Here is a 25,284-nt window from a genome sequence, read left to right as displayed (position 1 = left end):
GGGTATATACTGGGGTAGGAGGAGGGTATATACTGGGGCAGGAGGAGGGTATATACTGGGGTAGGAGAATATATACTGGGGTAGGAGGAGGGTATATACTGGGGTAGGAGGAGGATATATACTGGGGTAGGAGGAGGGTATATACTGGGGTAGGAGGAGGGTATACACTGGGGTAGGAGGAGGGTATACACTGGGGTAGGAGGATATATACTGGGGTAGGAGGAGGGTATATACTGGGGTAGGAGGAGGATATATACTGGGGTAGGAGGAGGGTATATACTGGGGTAGGAGGAGGGTATACACTGGGGTAGGAGGAGGGTATATACTGGGGTAGGAGGAGGGTACATACTGGGGTAGGAGGAGGATATCTACTGGGGTAGGAGGAGGGTATATACTGGGGTAGGAGGAGGGTATATACTGGGGTAGGAGGAGGGTATACACTGGGGTAGGAGGAGGGTATATACTGGGGTAGGAGGAGGGTATACACTGGGGTAGGAGGAGGGTATACACTGGGGTAGGAAGAGGGTATACACTGGGGTAGGAGGAGGATATATACTGGGGTATGAGGAGGGTATACACTGGGGTAGGTGGAGGATATATACTGGAGTAGGAGGAGGATATATTCTGGGGTAGGAGGAGGATATATACTGGGGTAGGAGAAGGGTATACACTGGGGTAGGAGGAGGATATATACTGGGGTAGGAGGAGGGTATACACTGGGGTAGGAGGAGGGTATACACTGGGGTAGGTGGAGGATATATACTGGGGCAGAAGGAGGATATATACTGGGGTAGGTGGAGGGTATATACTAGGGTAGGAGGAGGGTATATCCTGGGGTAGGAGGAGGATATATACTGGGGTAGGAGGAGGATATATACTGGGGAGGGAGGAGGGTATATACTGGGGTAGGAGGAGGGTATATACTGGGGTAGGAGGATATACACTGGGGTAGGAGGAGGGTATATACTGGGGTAGGAGGAGGGTATATACTGGGGTAGGAGGAGGGTATATACTGGGGTAGGAGGAGGGTATATACTGGGGTAGGAGGAGGGTATATACTGGGGTAGGAGGAGGGTATATACTGGGGTAGGAGGAGGGTATATACTGGGGTAGGAGGGTATATACTGGGGCAGGAGGAGGATATATACTGGGGCAGGAGGAGGATATATACTGGGGCAGGAGGAGGATATATACAGGGGCAGGAGGAGGATATATACTGGGGTAAGAGGAGGGTATATACTGGGGTAGGAGGAGGGTATATACTGGGGTAGAAGGAGGGTATACACTGGGGTAGGAGGAGGATATATACTGGGGTAGGAGGAGGGTATATACTGGGGTAGGAGGGTATACACTGGGGTAGGTGGAGGGTATATACCAGGGTAGGAGGAGGGTATATACTGGGGTAGGTGGAGGGTATATACCAGGGTAGGAGGATATATACAGGGGCAGGAGGAGGATATATACTGGGGTAGGAGGAGGGTATATACTGGGGTAGGAGGAGAGTATATACTGGGGTAGGAGGAGGGTATATACTGGGGTAGGTGGAGGGTATATACCAGGGTAGGAGGATATATACAGGGGCAGGAGGAGGTTATATACTGGGGTAGGAGGAGGGTATATACTGGGGTAGGAGGAGGATATATACTGGGGTAGGAGGAGGGTAAATACTGGGGTAGGAGGAGGGTATACACTGGGGTAGGAGGAGGGTATTTACTGGGGTAGGAGGAGGATATATACTGGGGTAGGAGGAGGGTATACACTGGGGTAGTTGGAGGGTATATACTGGGGCAGGAGGAGGATATACACTGGGGCAGGAGGAGGATATATACTGGGGTAGGTGGAGGGTATTTACTAGGGTAGGAGGAGGGTATATACTGGGGTAGGAGGAGGGTATATACTGGGTTAGGAGGGTATACACTGGGGTAGGAGGAGGGTATATACTGGGGTAGGAGGAGGATATACACTGGGGTAGGTGGAGGGTATATACCAGGGTAGGAGGAGGGTATATACTGGGGTAGGAGGAGGGTATATACTGGGGCAGGAGGAGGGTATATACTGGGATAGGAGGGTATACACTGGGGTAGGAGGAGGGTATATACTGGGGTAGGAGGAGGGTATACACTGGGTAGGAGGAGGGTATATACTGGGGCAGGAGGAGGATATATACTGGGGTAGGAGGAGGATATATACTGGGGTAGGAGGAGGGTATATACTGGGGCAGGAGGAGGATATATACTGGGGTAGGAGGAGGGTATACACTGGGGTAGGAGGAGGGTATATACTGGGGTAGGAGGAGGGTATACACTGGGTAGGAGGAGGGTATATACTGGGGCAGGAGGAGGATATATACTGGGGTAGGAGGAGGATATATACTGGGGTAGGAGGAGGGTATATACTGGGGCAGGAGGAGGATATATACTGGGGTAGGAGGAGGGTATACACTGGGGTAGGAGGAGGGTATATACCAGGGTAGGAGGAGGGTATACACTGGGGTAGGAGGAGGGTATACACTGGGGTAGGAGGAGGGTATATACTGGGGTAGGTGGAGGGTATATACCAGGGTAGGAGGAGGGTATATACTGGGGTAGGAGGAGGGTATATACTGGGGCAGGAGGAGGGTATATACTGGGGTAGGAGGAGGGTATACACTGGGGTAGGAGGAGGGTATATACTGGGGTAGGAGGAGGGTATATACTGGGGTAGGAGGAGGGTATATACTGGGGCAGGAGGAGGGTATATACTGGCGTAGGAGGAGGGTATATACTCGGGGAGGAGGAGGGTATATACTGGGGTAGGAGGAGGGTATATACTGGGGTAGGAGGAGGATATACACTGGGGTAGGTGGAGGGTATATACCAGGGTAGGAGGAGGGTATATACTGGGGTTGGAGGAGGATATACACTGGGGTAGGTGGAGGGTATATACCAGGGTAGGAGGAGGGTATATACTGGGGTAGGAGGAGGGTATATACTGGGGTAGGAGGAGGGTATACACTGGGGTAGGAGGAGGGTATACACTGGGGTAGGAGGAGGGTATATACTGGGGTAGGAGGAGGGTATATACTGGGGTAGGAGGAGGGTATATACTGGGGTAGGAGGAGGGTATATACTGGGGTAGGAGGAGGGTGTATACTGGCGTAGGAGGAGGGTATATACTGGGGTAGGAGGGTATATACTGGCGTAGGAGGAGGGTATACACTGGGGTAGGAGGAGGGTATATACTGGGGCAGGAGGAGGGTATATACTGGGGTAGGAGGAGGGTATATACTGGGGTAGCAGGAGGGTATATACTGGGGTAGGAGGAGGGTATATACTGGGGCAGGAGGAGGGTATATACTGGGGCAGGAGGAGGATATATACTGGGGTAGGAGGAGGATATATACTGGGGTAGGAGGAGGGTATATACTGGGGTAGGAGGAGGGTATATACTGGGGTAGGAGGAGGGTATATACTGGGGTAGGAGGAGGGTATATACTGGCGTAGGAGGAGGGTATACACTGGGGTAGGAGGAGGGTATATACTGGGGCAGGAGGAGGGTATATACTGGGGTAGGAGGAGGGTATATACTGGGGTAGGAGGAGGGTATATACTGGGGTAGGAGGAGGGTATATACTGGGGCAGGAGGAGGGTATATACTGGGGTAGGAGGAGGATATATACTGGGGTAGGAGGAGGGTATATACTGGGGTAGGAGGAGGGTATATACTGGGGTAGGAGGAGGGTATATACTGGGGTAGGAGGAGGGTGTATACTGGCGTAGGAGGAGGGTATATACTGGGGTAGGAGGGTATATACTGGCGTAGGAGGAGGGTATACACTGGGGTAGGAGGAGGGTATATACTGGGGCAGGAGGAGGGTATATACTGGGGTAGGAGGAGGGTATATACTGGGGTAGCAGGAGGGTATATACTGGGGTAGGAGGAGGGTATATACTGGGGCAGGAGGAGGGTATATACTGGGGCAGGAGGAGGATATATACTGGGGTAGGAGGAGGATATATACTGGGGTAGGAGGAGGGTATATACTGGGGTAGGAGGAGGGTATATACTGGGGTAGGAGGAGGGTATATACTGGGGTAGGAGGAGGGTATATACTGGCGTAGGAGGAGGGTATACACTGGGGTAGGAGGAGGGTATATACTGGGGCAGGAGGAGGGTATATACTGGGGTAGGAGGAGGGTATATACTGGGGTAGGAGGAGGGTATATACTGGGGTAGGAGGAGGGTATATACTGGGGCAGGAGGAGGGTATATACTGGGGTAGGAGGAGGATATATACTGGGGTAGGAGGAGGGTATATACTGGGGCAGGAGGAGGATATATACTGGGGTAGGAGGAGGGTATACACTGGGGTAGGAGGAGGGTATATACCAGGGTAGGAGGAGGGTATACACTGGGGTAGGAGGAGGGTATATACTGGGGTAGGAGGAGGGTATATACTGGGGTAGGAGGAGGATATATACTGGGGTAGGAGGAGGGTATATACTGGGGCAGGAGGAGGATATATACTGGGGTAGGAGGAGGGTATACACTGGGGCAGGAGGAGGATATATACTGGGGTAGGAGGAGGGTATACACTGGGGTAGGAGGAGGGTATATACTGGGGTAGGAGGAGGGTATATACTGGGGTAGGAGGAGGGTATATACCAGGGTAGGAGGAGGGTATATACTGGGGTAGGAGGAGGATATATACTGGGGTAGGAGGAGGGTATATACCAGGGTAGGAGGAGGGTATACACTGGGGTAGGAGGAGGGTATACACTGGGGTAGGAGGAGGGTATATACCAGGGTAGGAGGAGGGTATATACTGGGGTAGGAGGAGGGTATACACTGGGGTAGGAGGAGGGTATATACCAGGGTAGGAGGAGGGTATACACTGGGGTAGGAGGAGGGTATACACTGGGGTAGGAGGAGGGTATATACTGGGGTAGGAGGAGGGTATATACTGGGGTAGGAGGAGGATATATACTGGGGTAGGAGGAGGGTATATACTGGGGCAGGAGGAGGATATATACTGGGGTAGGAGGAGGGTATACACTGGGGTAGGAGGAGGGTATATACCAGGGTAGGAGGAGGGTATACACTGGGGTAGGAGGAGGGTATACACTGGGGTAGGAGGAGGGTATATACCGGGGTAGGAAGGTATACACTGGGGTAGGAGGAGGGTGTATACTGGGGTAGGAGGAGGGTATACACTGGGGTAGGAGGAGGGTATACACTGGGGTAGGAGGAGGGTATATACTGGGGTAGGAGGAGGGTATACACTGGGGTAGGAGGAGGGTATATACTGGGGTAGGAGGAGGGTATATACTGGGGTAGGAGGAGGGTATATACCAGGGTAGGAGGAGGGTATATACTGGGGCAGGAGAAGGGTATATACTGGGGTAGGAGGAGGGTATACAGTAGGACAGGAGGAGGGTATATACTGGGGCAGGAGGAGGGTATACACAGGGGTAGGAGGAGGATATATACTGGGGTAGGAGGAGGGTATATACTGGGGTAGGAGGAGGGTATATACTGGGGGAGGAGGAGGGTATATACTGGGTAGGAGGAGGGTATATACTGGGGTAGGAGGATATATACTGGGGTAGGTGGAGGGTATATACTGGGGTAGGAGGAGGGTATACACTGGGTAGGAGGAGGATATATACTGGGGCAGGAGGATGGTATATACTGGGGCAGGAGGAGGGTATATACTGGGGCAGGAGGAGGATATATACTGGGGGAGGAGGAGGGTATATACTGGGGTAGGTGGAGGGTATATACTGGGGTAGGAGGAGGGTATATACTGGGGTAGGAGGAGGGTATATACTGGGGTAGGAGGAGGGTATATACTGGGGTAGGAGGAGGGTATATACTGGGGTAGGAGGAGGGTATATACTGGGGCAGGAGGAGGATATATACTGGGGGAGGAGGAGGGTGTATACTGGGGTAGGTGGAGGGTATATACTGGGGTAGGAGGAGGGTATATACTGGGGTAGGAGGAGGGTATATACTGGGGCAGGAGGAGGGTATATACTGGGGCAGGAGGAGGATATACAGTAGGACAGGATAGATGAATGCACTGGCGCAGTTCTCCAGATAGATGTCGCTGTGGCTCAGTTGTTGCCTAGTGACCGGGAGGAGACGGCTTCTGGTTGCTAGGTAACGTCAGAATCTCGATCTGATAGCGCCACGTTCCCTGACTTCTCTGACAACCTTTGCTCCGCCTACAGACTGTAGCCAATCACATTTCTTTGAGTACATGCTATGTCATGCTTTAACGACCAATCAGGGGGTGGCTGGCGGAGTCTGTTATTACTTGTGCGCGTGAAGGGGCGTCTGCGTTTGGTGATGTGGGCGGGGTTTGTTGTATGGGCGGGGATTGTTATTTGTCTGGTTCAAAGAGCGGAGACCAGAGGAGGCGGAGGAGACCGGATGATGGGAGAGGTGAGAGGGAGGGTTACATGTGTGTATACTGTATATATTGTGTGTAATGTATATATAGTGTGTGTAATGTATATAGAGTGTGTATACTGTATATATTGTGTGTAATGTATATATAGTGTGTGTAATGTATATAGAGTGTGTATACTGTATATATTGTGTGTAATGTATATATAGTGTGTGTAATGTATATAGAGTGTGTATACTGTATATATTGTGTGTAATGTATATATAGTGTGTGTGATGTATATATAGTGTGTGTAATGTATATATAGTGTGTGTAATGTATATATAGTGTGTGTAATGTATATAGAGTGTGTATAATGTATATATAGTGTGTATAATGTATATATAGTGTGTATACTGTATATATAGTGTGTGTAATGTATATATTGTGTGTAATGTATATATAGTGTGTGTAATGTATATATAGTGTGTGTAATGTATATAGTGTGTGTAATGTATATAGAGTGTGTAATGTATATATAGTGTGTGTAATGTATATAGAGTGTGTATAATGTATATATAGTGTGTATAATGTATATATAGTGTGTATACTGTATATATAGTGTGTGTAATGTATATATAGTGTGTGTAATGTATATAGAGTGTGTATAATGTATATAGAGTGTGTATAATGTATATAGAGTGTGTGTAATGTATATATAGTGTGTGTAATGTATATATAGTGTGTGTAATGTATATAGAGTGTGTATGATGTATATAGAGTGTGTACAATGTATATATAGTGTGTATACTGTATATATAGTGTGTGTAATGTATATATAGTGTGTAATGTATATAGAGTGTGTATACTGTATATATTGTGTGTAATGTATATATAGTGTGTGTAATGTATATATAGTGTGTGTAATGTATATATAGTGTGTGTGTAATGTATATAGAGTGTGTAATGTATATAGAGTGTGTATAATGTATATAGTGTGTGTATAATGTATATATAGTGTGTGTGTGTGTGGTGTATAATGTATATAGTGTGTATAATGTATATATAGAGTGTGTAATGTATATATAGTGTGTGTGTGTGTGGTGTATAATGTATATAGAGTGTGTATAATGTATATATAGAGTGTGTAATGTATATAGACTGTGTGTAATGTATATAGAGTGTGTATGATGTATATATAGTGTGTATAATGTATATATAGTGTGTGTAATGTATATATAGTGTGTGTAATGTATATATAGTGTGTGTAATGTATATAGAGTGTGTATGATGTATATATAGTGTGTATAATGTATATATAGTGTGTATAATGTATATATAGTGTGTGTAATGTATATATAGTGTGTGTAATGTATATATAGTGTGTGTAATGTATATAGAGTGTGTATAATGTATATATTGTGTGTGTGTAATGTATATAGAGTGTGTATGATGTATATAGAGTGTGTACAATGTATATATAGTGTGTGTAATGTATATAGAGTGTGTATAATGTATATATAGTGTGTATACTGTATATATAGTGTGTGTAATGTATATATAGTGTGTAATGTATATAGAGTGTGTATACTGTATATATTGTGTGTAATGTATATATAGTGTGTGTAATGTATATATAGTGTGTGTAATGTATATAGACTGTGTATGATGTATATAGAGTGTGTATAATGTATATATAGTGTGTATACTGTATATATAGTGTGTGTGTAATGTATATATAGTGTGTGTGTAATGTATATAGAGTGTGTAATGTATATAGAGTGTGTATAATGTATATATAGTGTGTGTGTAATGTATATATAGTGTGTAATGTATATAGAGTGTGTATAATGTATATATAGTGTGTGTAATGTATATAGAGTGTGTATGATGTATATAGAGTGTGTACAATGTATATATAGTGTGTATAATGTATATATAGTGTGTGTAATGTATATATAGTGTGTGTAATGTATATAGACTGTGTATGATGTATATAGAGTGTGTATAATGTATATATAGTGTGTATACTGTATATATAGTGTGTGTGTAATGTATATATAGTGTGTGTGTAATGTATATAGAGTGTGTAATGTATATAGAGTGTGTATAATGTATATATAGTGTGTGTAATGTATATAGAGTGTGTATAATGTATATATAGTGTGTGTAATGTATATAGAGTGTGTATAATGTATATATATAGTGTGTGTAATGTATATAGAGTGTGTATGATGTATATAGAGTGTGTACAATGTATATATAGTGTGTATACTGTATATATAGTGTGTGTGTAATGTATATATAGTGTGTGTAATGTATATATAGTGTGTGTGTAATGTATATATAGTGTGTGTAATGTATATATAGTGTGTGTGGTGTATACTGTATATATAGTGTGTGTGTAAAGTATATATAGTGTGTATACTGTATATATAGTGTGTGTGTAATGTATATATAGTGTGTGTAATGTATATATAGTGTGTGGTGTATAATGTATATAGTGTGTGTAATGTATATATAGTGTGTGTGGTGTGTAATGTATATAGAGTGTGTATGATGTATATAGAGTGTGTACAATGTATATATTGTGTGTGTGTAATGTATATAGAGTGTGTATAATGTATATATAGTGTGTATAATGTATATATAGTGTGTGGTGTATAATGTATATAGTGTGTATACTGTATATATAGTGTGTGTGTAATGTATATATAGTGTGTGTAATGTATATAGAGTGTGTATAATGTATATATAGTGTGTGTGTAATGTATATATAGTGTGTGTGTAATGTATATATAGTGTGTGTGTAATGTATATAGAGTGTGTAATGTATATATAGTGTGTATAATGTATATAGAGTGTGTATAATGTATATATTGTGTGTGTGTAATGTATATATAGTGTGTATAATGTATATAGAGTGTGTGTAATGTATATAGTGTGTGTAATGTATATATAGTGTGTAATGTATATATAGTGTGTATAATGTATATATAGTGTGTATAATGTATATATAGTGTGTGTGTAATGTATATATAGTGTGTAATGTATATAGAGTGTGTGTAATGTATATATAGTGTGTGTAATGTATATAGTGTGTGTAATGTATATAGTGTGTATAATGTATATATAGTGTGTATAATGTATATATAGTGTGTAATGTATATAGAGTGTGTGTAATGTATATATAGTGTGTGTAATGTATATATAGTGTGTATAATGTATATATAGTGTGTGTAATGTATATATAGTGTGTATAATGTATATATAGTGTGTGTAATGTATATAGAGTGTGTATAATGTATATATAGTGTGTATAATGTATATATAGTGTGTAATGTATATATAGTGTGTGTGTAATGTATATATAGTGTGTAATGTATATAGACTGTGTGTAATGTATATAGAGTGTGTATAATGTATATATAGTGTGTATAATGTATATATAGTGTGTGTAATGTATATATAGTGTGTATAATGTATATATAGTGTGTATAATGTATATATAGTGTGTAATGTATATATAGTGTGTGTGTAATGTATATATAGTGTGTGTGTATATATAGTGTGTGTAATGTATATATAGTGTGTGTAATGTATATATAGTGTGTGTAATGTATATATAGTGTGTATACTGTATATATAGTGTGTGTGTAATGTATATAGTGTGTATAATGTATATAGAGTGTGTGTAATGTATATAGTGTGTGTAATGTATATAGAGTGTGTATAATGTATATATAGTGTGTGTAATGTATATATAGTGTGTGTTTAATGTATATAGTGTGTATAATGTATATAGTGTGTGTATAATGTATATAGAGTGTGTGTATAATGTATATAGTGTGTATAATGTATATATAGTGTGTGTGTGTGTGTGGTGTGTAATGTATATATAGTGTGTGTATAATGTATATATAGTGTATGTATAATGTATATATAGTGTGTGTATAATGTATATATAGTGTGTATAATGTATATAGAGTGTGTGTAATGTATATAGTGTGTGTAATGTATATAGAGTGTGTATAATGTATATATTGTGTGTGTGTAATGTATATAGAGTGTGTATAATGTATATATAGTGTGTGTAATGTATATATAGTGTGTGTATAATGTATATATAGTGTGTAATGTATATAGAGTGTGTGTAATGTATATATAGTGTGTGTAATGTATATATAGTGTGTTTATAATGTATATATAGTGTGTGTAATGTATATATAGTGTGTGTAATGTATATATAGTGTGTGTAATGTATATATAGTGTGTGTAATGTATATAGTGTGTAATGTATATAGAGTGTGTATAATGTATATATAGAGTGTGTAATGTATATATAGTGTGTGTGGTGTGTAATGTATATATAGTGTGTGTAATGTATATATAGTGTGTGTGGTGTGTAATGTATATATAGTGTGTGTAATGTATATATAGTGTGTGTGGTGTGTAATGTATATATAGTGTGTGTAATGTATATATAGTGTGTGTAATGTATATAGAGTGTGTGTAATGTATATATAGTGTGTATAATGTATATAGAGTGTGTGTAATGTATAGAGTGTGTGTAATGTATATATAGAGTGTGTATAATGTATATATAGTGTGTGTGTGTAATGTATATATAGTGTGTGTGGTGTATAATGTATATATAGTGTGTGTGGTGTGTAATGTATATATAGTGTGTGTGGTGTGTAATGTATATATAGTGTGTGTAATGTATATATAGTGTGTGTGGTGTGTAATGTATATATAGTGTGTGTGTAATGTATATATAGTGTGTGTGGTGTGTAATGTATATATAGTGTGTGTAATGTATATATAGTGTGTGTAATGTATATAGAGTGTGTGTAATGTATATATAGTGTGTATAATGTATATAGAGTGTGTGTAATGTATATAGTGTGTGTGTATAATGTATATATAGTGTATGTATAATGTATATATAGTGTATGTATAATGTATATATAGTGTGTGTATAATGTATATAGTGTGTGTATAATGTATATAGTGTGTATAATGTATATATAGTGTGTGTAATGTATATAGTGTGTGTAATGTATATAGAGTGTGTATAATGTATATATAGTGTGTGTAATGTATATATAGAGTGTGTATAATGTATATATAGTGTGTATAATGTATATATAGTGTGTGTATAATGTATATAGTGTGTGTATAATGTGTATATATAGTGTGTATAATGTATATATATTGTGTGTGGTGTGTAATGTATATATAATGTGTGTATAATGTATATATAGTGTGTGGTGTATAATGTATATATAGTGTGTGTAATGTATATATAGTGTGTGTATAAAGTATATAGTGTGTGTATAATGTATATAGTGTGTGTATAATGTATATATAGTGTGTATAATGTATATAGTGTGTGTATAATGTGTATATATAGTGTGTATAATGTATATATAGTGTGTGTAATGTATATATAGTGTGTGTAATGTATATATAGTGTGTGCTGTATAATGTATATAGTGTGTATAATGTATATAGTGTGTGTATAATGTATATATAGTGTGTGGTGTATAATGTATATAGTGTGTATAATGTATATATAGTGTGTGTATAATGTATATATAGTGTGTGTATAATGTATATATAGTGTGTGCTGTATAATATATATAGTGTGTGTATAATGTATATATAGTGTGTATAATGTATATAGTGTGTATAATGTATATAGTGTGTGAATAATGTATATATAGTGTGTGTAATGTATATAGAGTGTGTATAATGTATATATAGTCTGTGTGTATAATGTATATATAGTGTGTATAATGTATATATAGTGTGTGTAATGTATATAGAGTGTGTATAATGTATATATAGTGTGTGTGTATAATGTATATATAGTGTGTGTAATGTATATAGAGTGTGTGTAATGTATATAGTGTGTGCAATGTATATAGAGTGTGTATAATGTATATATAGTGTGTGTAATGTATATATAGTGTGTGTAATGTGTATATATAGTGTGTTTAATGTATATAGAGTGTGTATAATGTATATATAGTGTGTGTAATGTATATAGAGTGTGTATAATGTATATATAGTGTGTATACTGTATATATTGTGTGTGTGTAATGTATATAGAGTGTGTGTATAATGTATATAGTGTGTGTAATGTATATATAGTGTGTATACTGTATATAGAGTGTGTGTAATGTATATATAGTGTGCATAATGTATATAGAGTGTGTATAATGTATATATAGTGTGTGTAATGTATATATAGTGTGTATAATGTATATAGAGTGTGTGTAATGTATATAGAGTGTGTATAATGTATATATAGTGTGTATACTGTATATATTGTGTGTGTGTAATGTATATAGAGTGTGTGTAATGTATATAGTGTGTGTAATGTATATATAGTGTGTGTAATGTATATATAGTGTGTATAATGTATATATAGTGTGTATAATGTATATATAGTGTGTATACTGTATATATTGTGTGTGTGTAATGTATATACAGTGTGTGTAATGTATATAGAGTGTGTATAATGTATATATAGTGTGTAATGTATATAGAGTGTGTATAATGTATATATAGTGTGTGTAATGTATATATAGTGTGTAATGTATATAGAGTGTGTATAATGTATATATAGTGTGTGTAATGTATATATAGTGTGTGTGGTGTGTAATGTATATATAGTGTGTGTAATGTATATATAGTGTGTGTGGTGTGTAATGTATATATAGTGTGTGTATAATGTATATAGTGTGTGTAATGTATATATAGTGTGTGTAATGTATATATAGTGTGTGTAATGTATATAGAGTGTGTGTAATGTATATATAGAGTGTGTGTGGTGTGTAATGTATATATAGTGTGTGTAATGTATATATAGTGTGTGTGGTGTGTAATGTATATATAGTGTGTGTAATGTATATATAGAGTGTGTGTGGTGTGTAATGTATATATAGTGTGTGTAATGTATATATAGTGTGTGTGGTGTGTAATGTATATATAGTGTGTGTATAATGTATATAGTGTGTGTAATGTATATATAGTGTGTGTAATGTATATATAGTGTGTATACTGTATATATTGTGTGTAATGTATATATAGTGTGTGTAATGTATATAGAGTGTGTATAATGTATATAGAGTGTGTGTAATGTGTATATATAGTGTGTGTAATGTATGTATAATGTATATATAGTGTGTGTAATGTATATATAGTGTGTGTAATGTATATATAGTGTGTATAATGTATATATAGTGTGTGTAATGTATATATAGTGTGTGTAATGTATATAGAGTGTGTATAATGTATATAGAGTGTGTGTAATGTATATATAGTGTGTAATGTATATAGAGTGTGTATAATGTATATATAGTGTGTGTAATGTATATATAGTGTGTGTGGTGTGTAATGTATATATAGTGTGTGTAATGTGTATATATAGTGTGTGTGGTGTGTAATGTATATATAGTGTGTGTAATGTATATATAGTGTGTGTAATGTATATATAGTGTGTGTGGTGTGTAATGTATATATAGTGTGTGTGTAATGTATATATAGTGTGTGTAATGTATATATAGTGTGTGTGGTGTGTAATGTATATATAGTGTGTGTAATGTATATATAGTGTGTGTGTGGTGTGTAATGTATATATAGTGTGTGTAATGTATATATAGTGTGTGTGGTGTGTAATGTATATATAGTGTGTGTGTAATGTATATATAGTGTGTGTAATGTATATATAGTGTGTGTGGTGTGTAATGTATATATAGTGTGTGTAATGTATATATAGTGTGTGTGTGGTGTGTAATGTATATATAGTGTGTGTAATGTATATATAGTGTGTGTAATGTATATAGAGTGTGTGTAATGTATATAGAGTGTGTATAATGTATATAGAGTGTGTGTAATGTATATAGAGTGTGTATAATGTATATATAGTGTGTGTAATGTATATATAGTGTGTATAATGTATATAGAGTGTGTGTAATGTATATAGAGTGTGTATAATGTATATAGAGTGTGTGTAATGTATATATAGTGTGTGTAATGTATATAGAGTGTGTGTAATGTATATAGAGTGTGTATAATGTATATATAGTGTGTGTAATGTATATATAGTGTGTATAATGTATATAGAGTGTGTGTAATGTATATAGAGTGTGTATAATGTATATATAGTGTGTGTAATGTATATATAGTGTGTATAATGTATATAGAGTGTGTGTAATGTATATATAGTGTGTGTAATGTATATAGAGTGTGTATAATGTATATATAGTGTGTGTAATGTATATATAGTGTGTGTAATGTATATAGAGTGTGTATAATGTATATAGTGTGTGTATAATGTATATATAGTGTGTATAATGTATATAGTGTGTATAATGTATATAGTGTGTGGTGTATAATGTATATAGTGTGTATAATGTATATATAGTGTGTGTGGTGTATAATGTATATATTGTGTGGTGTATAATGTATATATAGTGTGTGGTGTATAATGTATATAGTGTGTATAATGTATATATAGTGTGTGTGGTGTATAATGTATATAGTGTGTGGTGTATAATGTATATATAGTGTGTGGTGTATAATGTATATAGTGTGTATAATGTATATATAGTGTGTGTGGTGTATAATGTATATAGTGTGTGGTGTATAATGTATATATAGTGTGTGTGGTGTATAATGTATATATAGTGTGTGTATAATGTATATATAGTGTGTGTAATGTATATATAGTGTGTGTAATGTATATAGAGTGTGTATAATGTATATATAGTGTGTGTAATGTATATATAGTGTGTGTGTAATGTATATAGAGTGTGTAATGTATATAGAGTGTGTATAATGTATATAGTGTGTGTATAATGTATATATAGTGTGTGTGTGTGTGTGTGGTGTATAATGTATATAGTGTGTGGTGTATAATGTATATAGTGTGTATAATGTATATAGTGTGTGGTGTATAATGTATATATAGTGTGTGGTGTATAATGTATATAGTGTGTGGTGTATAATGTATATAGTGTGTATAATGTATATATAGTGTGTGTATAATGTATATATAGTGTGTGTGGTGTATAATGTATATATTGTGTGGTGTATAATGTATATGTAGTGTGTGTATAATGTATATATAGTGTGTGTGGTGTATAATGTATATAGTGTGTGGTGTATAATGTATATATAGTGTGTGTATAATGTATATATAGTGTGTGTGGTGTATAATGTATATATTGTGTGGTGTATAATGTATATATAGTGTGTGTATAATGTATATATAGTGTGTGTGGTGTATAATGTATATAGTGTGTGGTGTATAATGTATATAGTGTGTGGTGTATAATGTATATATAGTGTGTGGTGTATAATGTATATAGTGTGTGGTGTATAATGTATATAGTGTGTATAATGTATATATAGTGTGTGTATAATGTATATATAGTGTGTGTGGTGTATAATGTATATAGTGTGTGGTGTATAATGTATATATAGTGTGTGGTGTATAATGTATATAGTGTGTGGTGTATAATGTATATAGTGTGTGGTGTATAATGTATATATAGTGTGTGGTGTATAATGTATATAGTGTGTGGTGTATAATGTATATATAGTGTGTGGTGTATAATGTATATAGAGTGTGTATAATGTATATATAGTGTGTGTAATGTATATATAGTGTGTGTGTAATGTATATAGAGTGTGTAATGTATATAGAGTGTGTATAATGTATATAGTGTGTGTATAATGTATATATAGTGTGTGTGTGTGTGTGGTGTATAATGTATATAGTGTGTGGTGTATAATGTATATAGTGTGTATAATGTATATAGTGTGTGGTGTATAATGTATATATAGTGTGTGGTGTATAATGTATATAGTGTGTGGTGTATAATGTATATAGTGTGTATAATGTATATATAGTGTGTGTATAATGTATATATAGTGTGTGTGGTGTATAATGTATATATTGTGTGGTGTATAATGTATATGTAGTGTGTGTATAATGTATATATAGTGTGTGTGGTGTATAATGTATATATAGTGTGTGTATAATGTATATATAGTGTGTGTGGTGTATAATGTATATAGTGTGTGGTGTATAATGTATATAGTGTGTGGTGTATAATGTATATATAGTGTGTGGTGTATAATGTATATAGTGTGTGGTGTATAATGTATATAGTGTGTATAATGTATATATAGTGTGTGTATAATGTATATATAGTGTGTGTGGTGTATAATGTATATAGTGTGTGGTGTATAATGTATATATAGTGTGTGGTGTATAATGTATATAGTGTGTGGTGTATAATGTATATAGTGTGTATAATGTATATAGTGTGTATAATGTATATAGTGTGTGGTGTATAATGTATATATAGTGTGTGGTGTATAATGTATATAGTGTGTGGTGTATAATGTATATAGTGTGTATAATGTATATATAGTGTGTGGTGTATAATGTATATAGTGTGTGGTGTATAATGTATATAGTGTGTATAATGTATATATAGTGTGTGTGGTGTATAATGTATATAGTGTGTGGTGTATAATGTATATAGTGTGTGGTGTATAATGTATATAGTGTGTATAATGTATATAGTGTGTGGTGTATAATGTATATAGTGTGTATAATGTATATATAGTGTATGTATAATGTATATAGTGTGTGGTGTATAATGTATATATAGAGTGTGTATAATGTATATATAGTGTGTATAATGTATATATAGTGTGTGTATAATGTATATATAGTGTGTGTAATGTATATATAGTGTGTGTATAATGTATATAGTGTGTGTATAATGTATATAGTGTGTATAATGTATATATTGTGTGTGTAATGTATATAGTGTGTATAATGTATATATAGTGTGTGTATAATGTATATAGTGTGTGTATAATGTATATAGTGTGTGGTGTATAATGTATATATAGTGTGTGTGGTGTATAATGTATATAGTGTGTATAATGTATATATAGTGTGTGTATAATGTATATAGTGTGTGTATAATGTATATAGTGTGTGGTGTATAATGTATATAGTGTGTGTATAATGTATATAGTGTGTATAATGTATATATAGTGTGTGTATAATGTATATAGTGTGTATAATGTATATAGTGTGTATAATGTATATAGTGTGTATATTGTGTATATATAGTGTGTGTGTATAATGTATATAGTGTGTGGTGTATAATGTATATAGTGTGTGTATAATGTATATATAGTGTGTGTGGTGTATAATGTATATAGTGTGTATAATGTATATATAGTGTGTGTATAATGTATATATAGTGTGTGTATAATGTATATAGTGTGTATAATGTATATATAGTGTGTATAATGTATATATAGTGTGTGTGTGGTGTATAATGTATATAGTGTGTGGTGTATAATGTATATAGTGTGTATAATGTATATAGTGTGTGGTGTATAATGTATATAGTGTGTATAATGTATATAGTGTGTGTATAATGTATATAGTGTGTATAATGTATATATAGTGTGTGGTGTATAATGTATATAGTGTGTATAATGTATATATAGTGTGTGTGTGTGTGTGGTGTATAATGTATATAGTGTGTATAATGTATATAGTGTGTGGTGTATAATGTATATAGTGTGTATAATGTATATAGTGTGTGGTGTATAATGTATATAGTGTGTGGTGTATAATGTATATAGTGTGTGGTGTATAATGTATATAGTGTGTGGTGTATAATGTATATATAGTGTGTGGTGTATAATGTATATAGTGTGTGGTGTATAATGTATATAGTGTGTGGTGTATAATGTATATAGTGTGTGGTGTATAATGTATATATAGTGTGTGGTGTATAATGTATATAGTGTGTGGTGTATAATGTATATAGTGTGTATAATGTGTATATATAGTGTGTGGTGTGTAATGTATATATAGTGTGTGTATAATGTATATAGTGTGTATAATGTATATAGTGTGTATAATGTATATAGTGTGTATAATGTATATAGTGTGTGTATAATGTATATAGTGTGTGGTGTATAATGTATATATAGTGTGTGTGTGGTGTATAATGTATATATAGTGTGTGTATAATGTATATAGTGTGTATAATGTATATAGTGTGTGTATAATGTATATAGTGTGTGGTGTATAATGTATATATAGTGTGTGTGTGGTGTATAATGTATATAGTGTGTGGTGTATAATGTATATAGTGTGTATAATGTGTATATATAGTGTGTGTATAATGTATATATAGTGTGTGGTGTATAATGTATATAGTGTGTGTATAATGTATATAGTGTGTATAATGTATATAGTGTGTATAATGTATATAGTGTGTATAATGTATATAGTGTGTATAATGTATATAGTGTGTGGTGTATAATGTATATAGTGTGTGGTGTATAATGTATATATAGTGTGTGGTGTATAATGTATATATAGTGTGTGTATAATGTATATAGTGTGTATAATGTATATAGTGTGTGGTGTATAATGTATATAGTGTGTGGTGTATAATGTATATAGTGTGTATAATGTGTATATATAGTGTGTGTATAATGTATATATAGTGTGTGGTGTATAATGTATATAGTGTGTGTATAATGTATATAGTGTGTATAATGTATATAGTGTGTATAATGTATATAGTGTGTATAATGTATATAGTGTGTGGTGTATAATGTATATAGTGTGTGGTGTATAATGTATATATAGTGTGTGGTGTATAATGTATATATAGTGTGTGTATAATGTATATAGTGTGTATAATGTATATAGTGTGTGGTGTATAATGTATATAGTGTGTATAATGTATATAGTGTGTGGTGTATAATGTATATAGTGTGTGGTGTATAATGTATATAGTGTGTATAATGTATATATAGTGTGTGGTGTATAATGTATATAGTGTGTGTATAATGTATATAGTGTGTGGTGTATAATGTATATAGTGTGTATAATGTATATATATAGTGTGCGTATAATGTATATATAGTGTGTGTGTGTGTGTGGTGTATAATGTATATAGTGTGTGGTGTATAATGTATATAGTGTGTATAATGTGTATATATAGTGTGTGTATAATGTGTATATAGTGTGTATAATGTATATATATAGTGTGTGTATAATGTATATATAGTGTGTGGTGTATAATGTATATATAGTGTGTGTGGTGTATAATGTATATAGTGTGTGGTGTATAATGTATATATATAGTGTGTGTATAATGTATATAGTGTGTATAATGTATATATAGTGTGTGTATAATGTATATATAGTGTGTGTGGTGTATAATGTATATATTGTGTGGTGTATAATGTATATATAGTGTGTGGTGTATAATGTATATAGTGTGTATAATGTATATATAGTGTGTGTGGTGTATAATGTATATAGTGTGTGGTGTATAATGTATATATAGTGTGTGGTGTATAATGTATATAGTGTGTATAATGTATATATAGTGTGTGTATAATGTATATATAGTGTGTATAATGTATATATAGTGTGTGGTGTATAATGTATATAGTGTGTGTGTATAATGTATATATAGTGTGTGTGTGTGTATAATGTATATAGTGTGTATAATGTATATATAGTGTGTGGTGTATAATGTATATAGTGTGTATAATGTATATATAGTGTGTGTATAATGTATATATAGTGTGTATAATGTATATATAGTGTGTGGTGTATAATGTATATAGTGTGTGTGTATAATGTATATATAGTGTGTGTGTGTGTATAATGTATATAGTGTGTATAATGTATATATAGTGTGTGTGTGTGTGTGTGGTGTATAATGTATATAGTGTGTGGTGTATAATGTATATATAGTGTGTGGTGTATAATGTATATATAGTGTGTGGTGTATAATGTATATATATAGTGTGTGTATAATGTATATAGTGTGTATAATGTATATAGTGTGTGGTGTATAATGTATATAGTGTGTGGTGTATAATGTATATAGTGTGTATAATGTGTATATATAGTGTGTGTATAATGTATATAGTGTGTATAATGTATATAGTGTGTGGTGTATAATGTATATAGTGTGTGGTGTATAATGTATATATAGTGTGTGGTGTATAATGTATATAGTGTGTGGTGTATAATGTATATATAGTGTGTGTGGTGTATAATGTATATATAGTGTGTGTATAATGTATATAGTGTGTGGTGTATAATGTATATAGTGTGTGGTGTATAATGTATATATAGTGTGTGTGGTGTATAATGTATATAGTGTGTGGTGTATAATGTATATATAGTGTGTGTGGTGTATAATGTATATAGTGTGTATAATGTATATAGTGTGTGTATAATGTATATAGTGTGTGGTGTATAATGTATATAGTGTGTATAATGTATATAGTGTGTGGTGTATAATGTATATAGTGTGTATAATGTATATAGTGTGTATAATGTATATAGTGTGTGGTGTATAATGTATATAGTGTGTATAATGTATATAGTGTGTATAATGTATATAGTGTGTGGTGTATAATGTATATAGTGTGTATAATGTATATAGTGTGTATAATGTATATAGTGTGTGGTGTATAATGTATATAGTGTGTGTATAATGTATATATAGTGTGTGTGTGTGTGTGTGGTGTATAATGTATATAGTGTGTATAATATTATTTGGTATAGTGTATAATATTATTGTGTATAGTGTATATAGTGTATAATATTATTGTGTATATAGTGTGTATAATATTATTGTGTATAGTGTATATAGTGTATAATATTATTGTGTATATAGTGTATAATATTATTGTGTATAGTGTATATAGTGTATAATATTATTGTGTATATAGTGTGTATAATATTATTTGGTATAGTGTATAATATTATTGTGTATAGTGTATATAGTGTATAATATTATTGTGTATATAGTGTGTATAATATTATTGTGTATAGTGTATATAGTGTATAGTGTATATAGTGTATAATATTATTGTGTATAGTGTATATAGTGTATAATATTATTGTGTATAGTGTATATAGTGTATATTATTGTGTATAGTGTATATAGTGTATAATATTATTGTGTATATAGTGTGTATAATATTATTGTGTATAGTGTATATAGTGTATAATATTATTGTGTATATAGTGTGTATAATATTATTGTGTATATAGTGTGTATAATATTATTGTGTATATAGTGTGTATAATATTATTGTGTATAGTGTATATAGTGTATAATATTATTGTGTATATAGTGTATAATATTATTGTGTATAGTGTATATAGTGTATAATATTATTGTGTATAGTGTATATAGTGTATAATATTATTGTGTATAGTGTATATAGTGTATATAGTGTATAATATTATTGTGTATAGTGTATATAGTGTATAATATTATTGTGTATATAGTGTGTATAATATTATTGTGTATAGTGTATATAGTGTATAATATTATTGTGTATATAGTGTGTATAATATTATTGTGTATATAGTGTGTATAATATTATTGTGTATATAGTGTGTATAATATTATTGTGTATAGTGTATATAGTGTATAATATTATTGTGTATATAGTGTATAATATTATTGTGTATAGTGTATATAGTGTATAATATTATTGTGTATATGGTGTGTATAATATTATTTGGTATAGTGTATAATATTATTGTGTATAGTGTATATAGTGTATAATATTATTGTGTATAGTGTATATAGTGTATAATATTATTGTGTGTAGTGTATATAGTGTATAATATTATTGTGTATATAGTGTATAATATTATTGTGTATATAGTGTATAATATTATTGTGTATAGTGTATATAGTGTATAATATTATTGTGTATAGTGTATATAGTGTATAATATTATTGTGTATATAGTGTGTATAATATTATTGTGTATAGTGTATATAGTGTATAATATTATTGTGTAGAGTGTATATAGTGTATAGTGTATATAGTGTATAATATTATTGTGTATAGTGTATATAGTGTATAATATTATTGTGTATATAGTGGGTATAATATTATTTGGTATAGTGTATAATATTATTGTGTATAGTGTATATAGTGTGTATAATATTATTGTGTATAGTGTATATAGTGTATAATATTATTGTGTATATAGTGTATAATATTATTGTGTATATAGTGTGTATAATATTATTGTGTATAGTGTATATAGTGTATAATATTATTGTGTATATAGTGTGTATAATATTAATTGGTATAGTGTATAATATTATTGTGTATATAGTGTATATAGTGTATAATATTATTGTGTATATAGTGTATATAGTGTATAATATTATTGTGTATAGTGTATATAGTGTATAATATTATTGTGTATATAGTTTGTATAATATTATTTGGTATAGTGTATAATATTATTGTGTGTAGTGTATATAGTGTATAATATTATTGTGTATATAGTGTGTATAATATTATTGTGTATAGTGTATATAGTGTATAATATTATTGTGTATATAGTGTGTATAATATTAATTGGTATAGTGTATAATATTATTGTGTATAGTCTATATAGTGTATAATATTATTGTGTATATAGTGTGTATAATATTATTGTGTATATAGTGTGTATAATATTATTGTGTATAGTGTATATAGTGTATAATATTATTGTGTATAGTGTATATAGTGTATAATATTATTGTGTATATAGTGTATAATATTATTGTGTATAGTGTGTATAATATTATTGTGTATAGTGTATATAGTGTATAATATTATTGTGTATAGTGTATATAGTGTATAATATTATTGTGTATAGTGTATATAGTGTATAATATTATTGTGTATATAGTGTGTATAATATTAATTGGTATAGTGTATATAGTGTATAATATTATTGTGTATATAGTGTATAATATTATTGTGTATATAGTGTGTATAATATTATTGTGTATAGTGTATATAGTGTATAATATTATTGTGTATAGTGTATATAGTGTATAAGATTATTGTGTATATAGTGTGTATAATATTGTGTATAGTGTATAATATTATTGTGTATAGTGTATATAGTGTATAATATTATTGTGTATATAGTGTGTATAATATTATTTGGTATAGTGTATAATATTATTGTGTATAGTGTATATAGTGTATAATATTATTGTGTATAGTGTATATAGTGTATAATATTATTGAGTATATAGTGTGTATAATATTATTGTGTATATAGTGTATAATATTATTGTGTATATAGTGTGTATAATATTAATTGGTATAGTGTATATAGTGTATAATATTATTGTGTATATAGTGTATAATATTATTGTGTATATAGTGTATATAGTGTATAATATTATTGTGTATATAGTGTGTATAATATTATTTGGTATAGTGTATAATATTATTGTGTATAGTGTATATAGTGTATAATATTATTGTGTATAGTGTATATAGTGTATAATGTTATTGTGTATATAGTGTATAATATTATTGTGTATATAGTGTGTATAATATTATTGTGTATAGTGTATATAGTGTATAATATTATTGAGTATATAGTGTGTATAATATTATTGTGTATAGTGTATATAGTGTATAATATTATTGTGTATAGTGTATATAGTGTATAATATTATTGTGTATAGTGTATATAGTGTATAATATTATTGTGTATAGTGTATATAGTGTATAATATTATTGTGTATATAGTGTGTATAATATTATTGTGTATAGTGTATATAGTGTATAATATTATTGTGTATAGTGTATATAGTGTATAATATTATTGTGTATAGTGTATAATATTATTGTGTATATAGTGTGTATAATATTATTGTGTATAGTGTATATAGTGTATAATATTATTGTGTATAGTGTATATAGTGTATAATATTATTGTGTATAGTGTATATAGTGTATAATATTATTGTGTATATAGTGTATAATATTATTGTGTATATAGTGGGTATAATATTATTTGGTATAGTGTATAATATTATTGTGTATATAGTGTGTATAATATTAATTGGTATAGTGTATAATATTATTGTGTGTAGTGTATATAGTGTATAATATTATTGTGTATAGTGTATATAGTGTATAATATTATTGTGTATAGTGTATAATATTATTGTGTATATAGTGTTTATAATATTATTTGGTATAGTGTATAATATTATTGTGTATAGTGTATATAGTGTATAATATTATTGTGTATAGTGTATATAGTGTATAATATTATTGTGTATAGTGTATAATATTATTGTGTATATAGTGTGTATAATATTATTTGGTATAGTGTATAATATTATTGTGTATAGTGTATATAGTGTATAATATTATTGTGTATAGTGTATAATATTATTGTGTATATAGTGTGTATAATATTATTGTGTATAGTGTATATAGTGTATAATATTATTGTGTATAGTGTATATAGTGTATAATATTATTGTGTATATAGTGTGTATAATATTAATTGGTAGAGTGTATAATATTATTGTGTATAGTGTATATAATATTATTGTGTATAGTGTATATAATATTATTGTGTATAGTGTATAATATTATTGTGTATAGTGTATATAGTGTGTATAATATTATTGTGTATAGTGTATATAGTGTATAATATTATTGTGTATAGTGTGTATAATATTATTGTGTATAGTGTATATAGTGTATAATATTATTGTGTATATAGTGTGTATAATATTAATTGGTATAGTGTATAATATTATTGTGTATAGTGTATATAGTGTATAATATTATTGTGTATAGTGTATATAGTGTATAATATTATTGTGTATAGTGTATATAGTGTATAATATTATTGTGTATAGTGTATATAGTGTATAATATTATTGTGTATAGTGTATAATATTATTGTGTATAGTGTATATAGTGTATAATATTATTGTGTATATAGTGTGTATAATATTATTGTGTATAGTGTATATA

At 31.9% G+C, this 25,284-nt stretch overlaps 1 protein-coding gene across 1 annotated transcript in view; it reads left to right on the top strand.

Moving 5' to 3' along the window:
* Positions 1–6,275: 6,275 nt before the first annotated feature.
* The window catches only part of LOC130298806 (nucleobindin-2-like), a gene marked incomplete at its 3' end in the record, with an annotated part of 42,022 nt that continues 23,013 nt past the window's right edge, over positions 6,276–25,284 (top strand). Inside the window, exon 1 of the mRNA XM_056551368.1 lies at positions 6,276–6,426. Coding sequence (XP_056407343.1) covers positions 6,331–6,426 — 96 coding nt within the window. The remainder of the gene's footprint in view (positions 6,427–25,284) is intronic.

The sequence above is a fragment of the Hyla sarda genome, unplaced genomic scaffold, assembly GCF_029499605.1.
Source record: "Hyla sarda isolate aHylSar1 unplaced genomic scaffold, aHylSar1.hap1 scaffold_1021, whole genome shotgun sequence".
Lineage (NCBI taxonomy): Eukaryota > Metazoa > Chordata > Amphibia > Anura > Hylidae > Hyla > Hyla sarda.
This window is presented reverse-complemented; position numbering and strand designations above follow the sequence as displayed.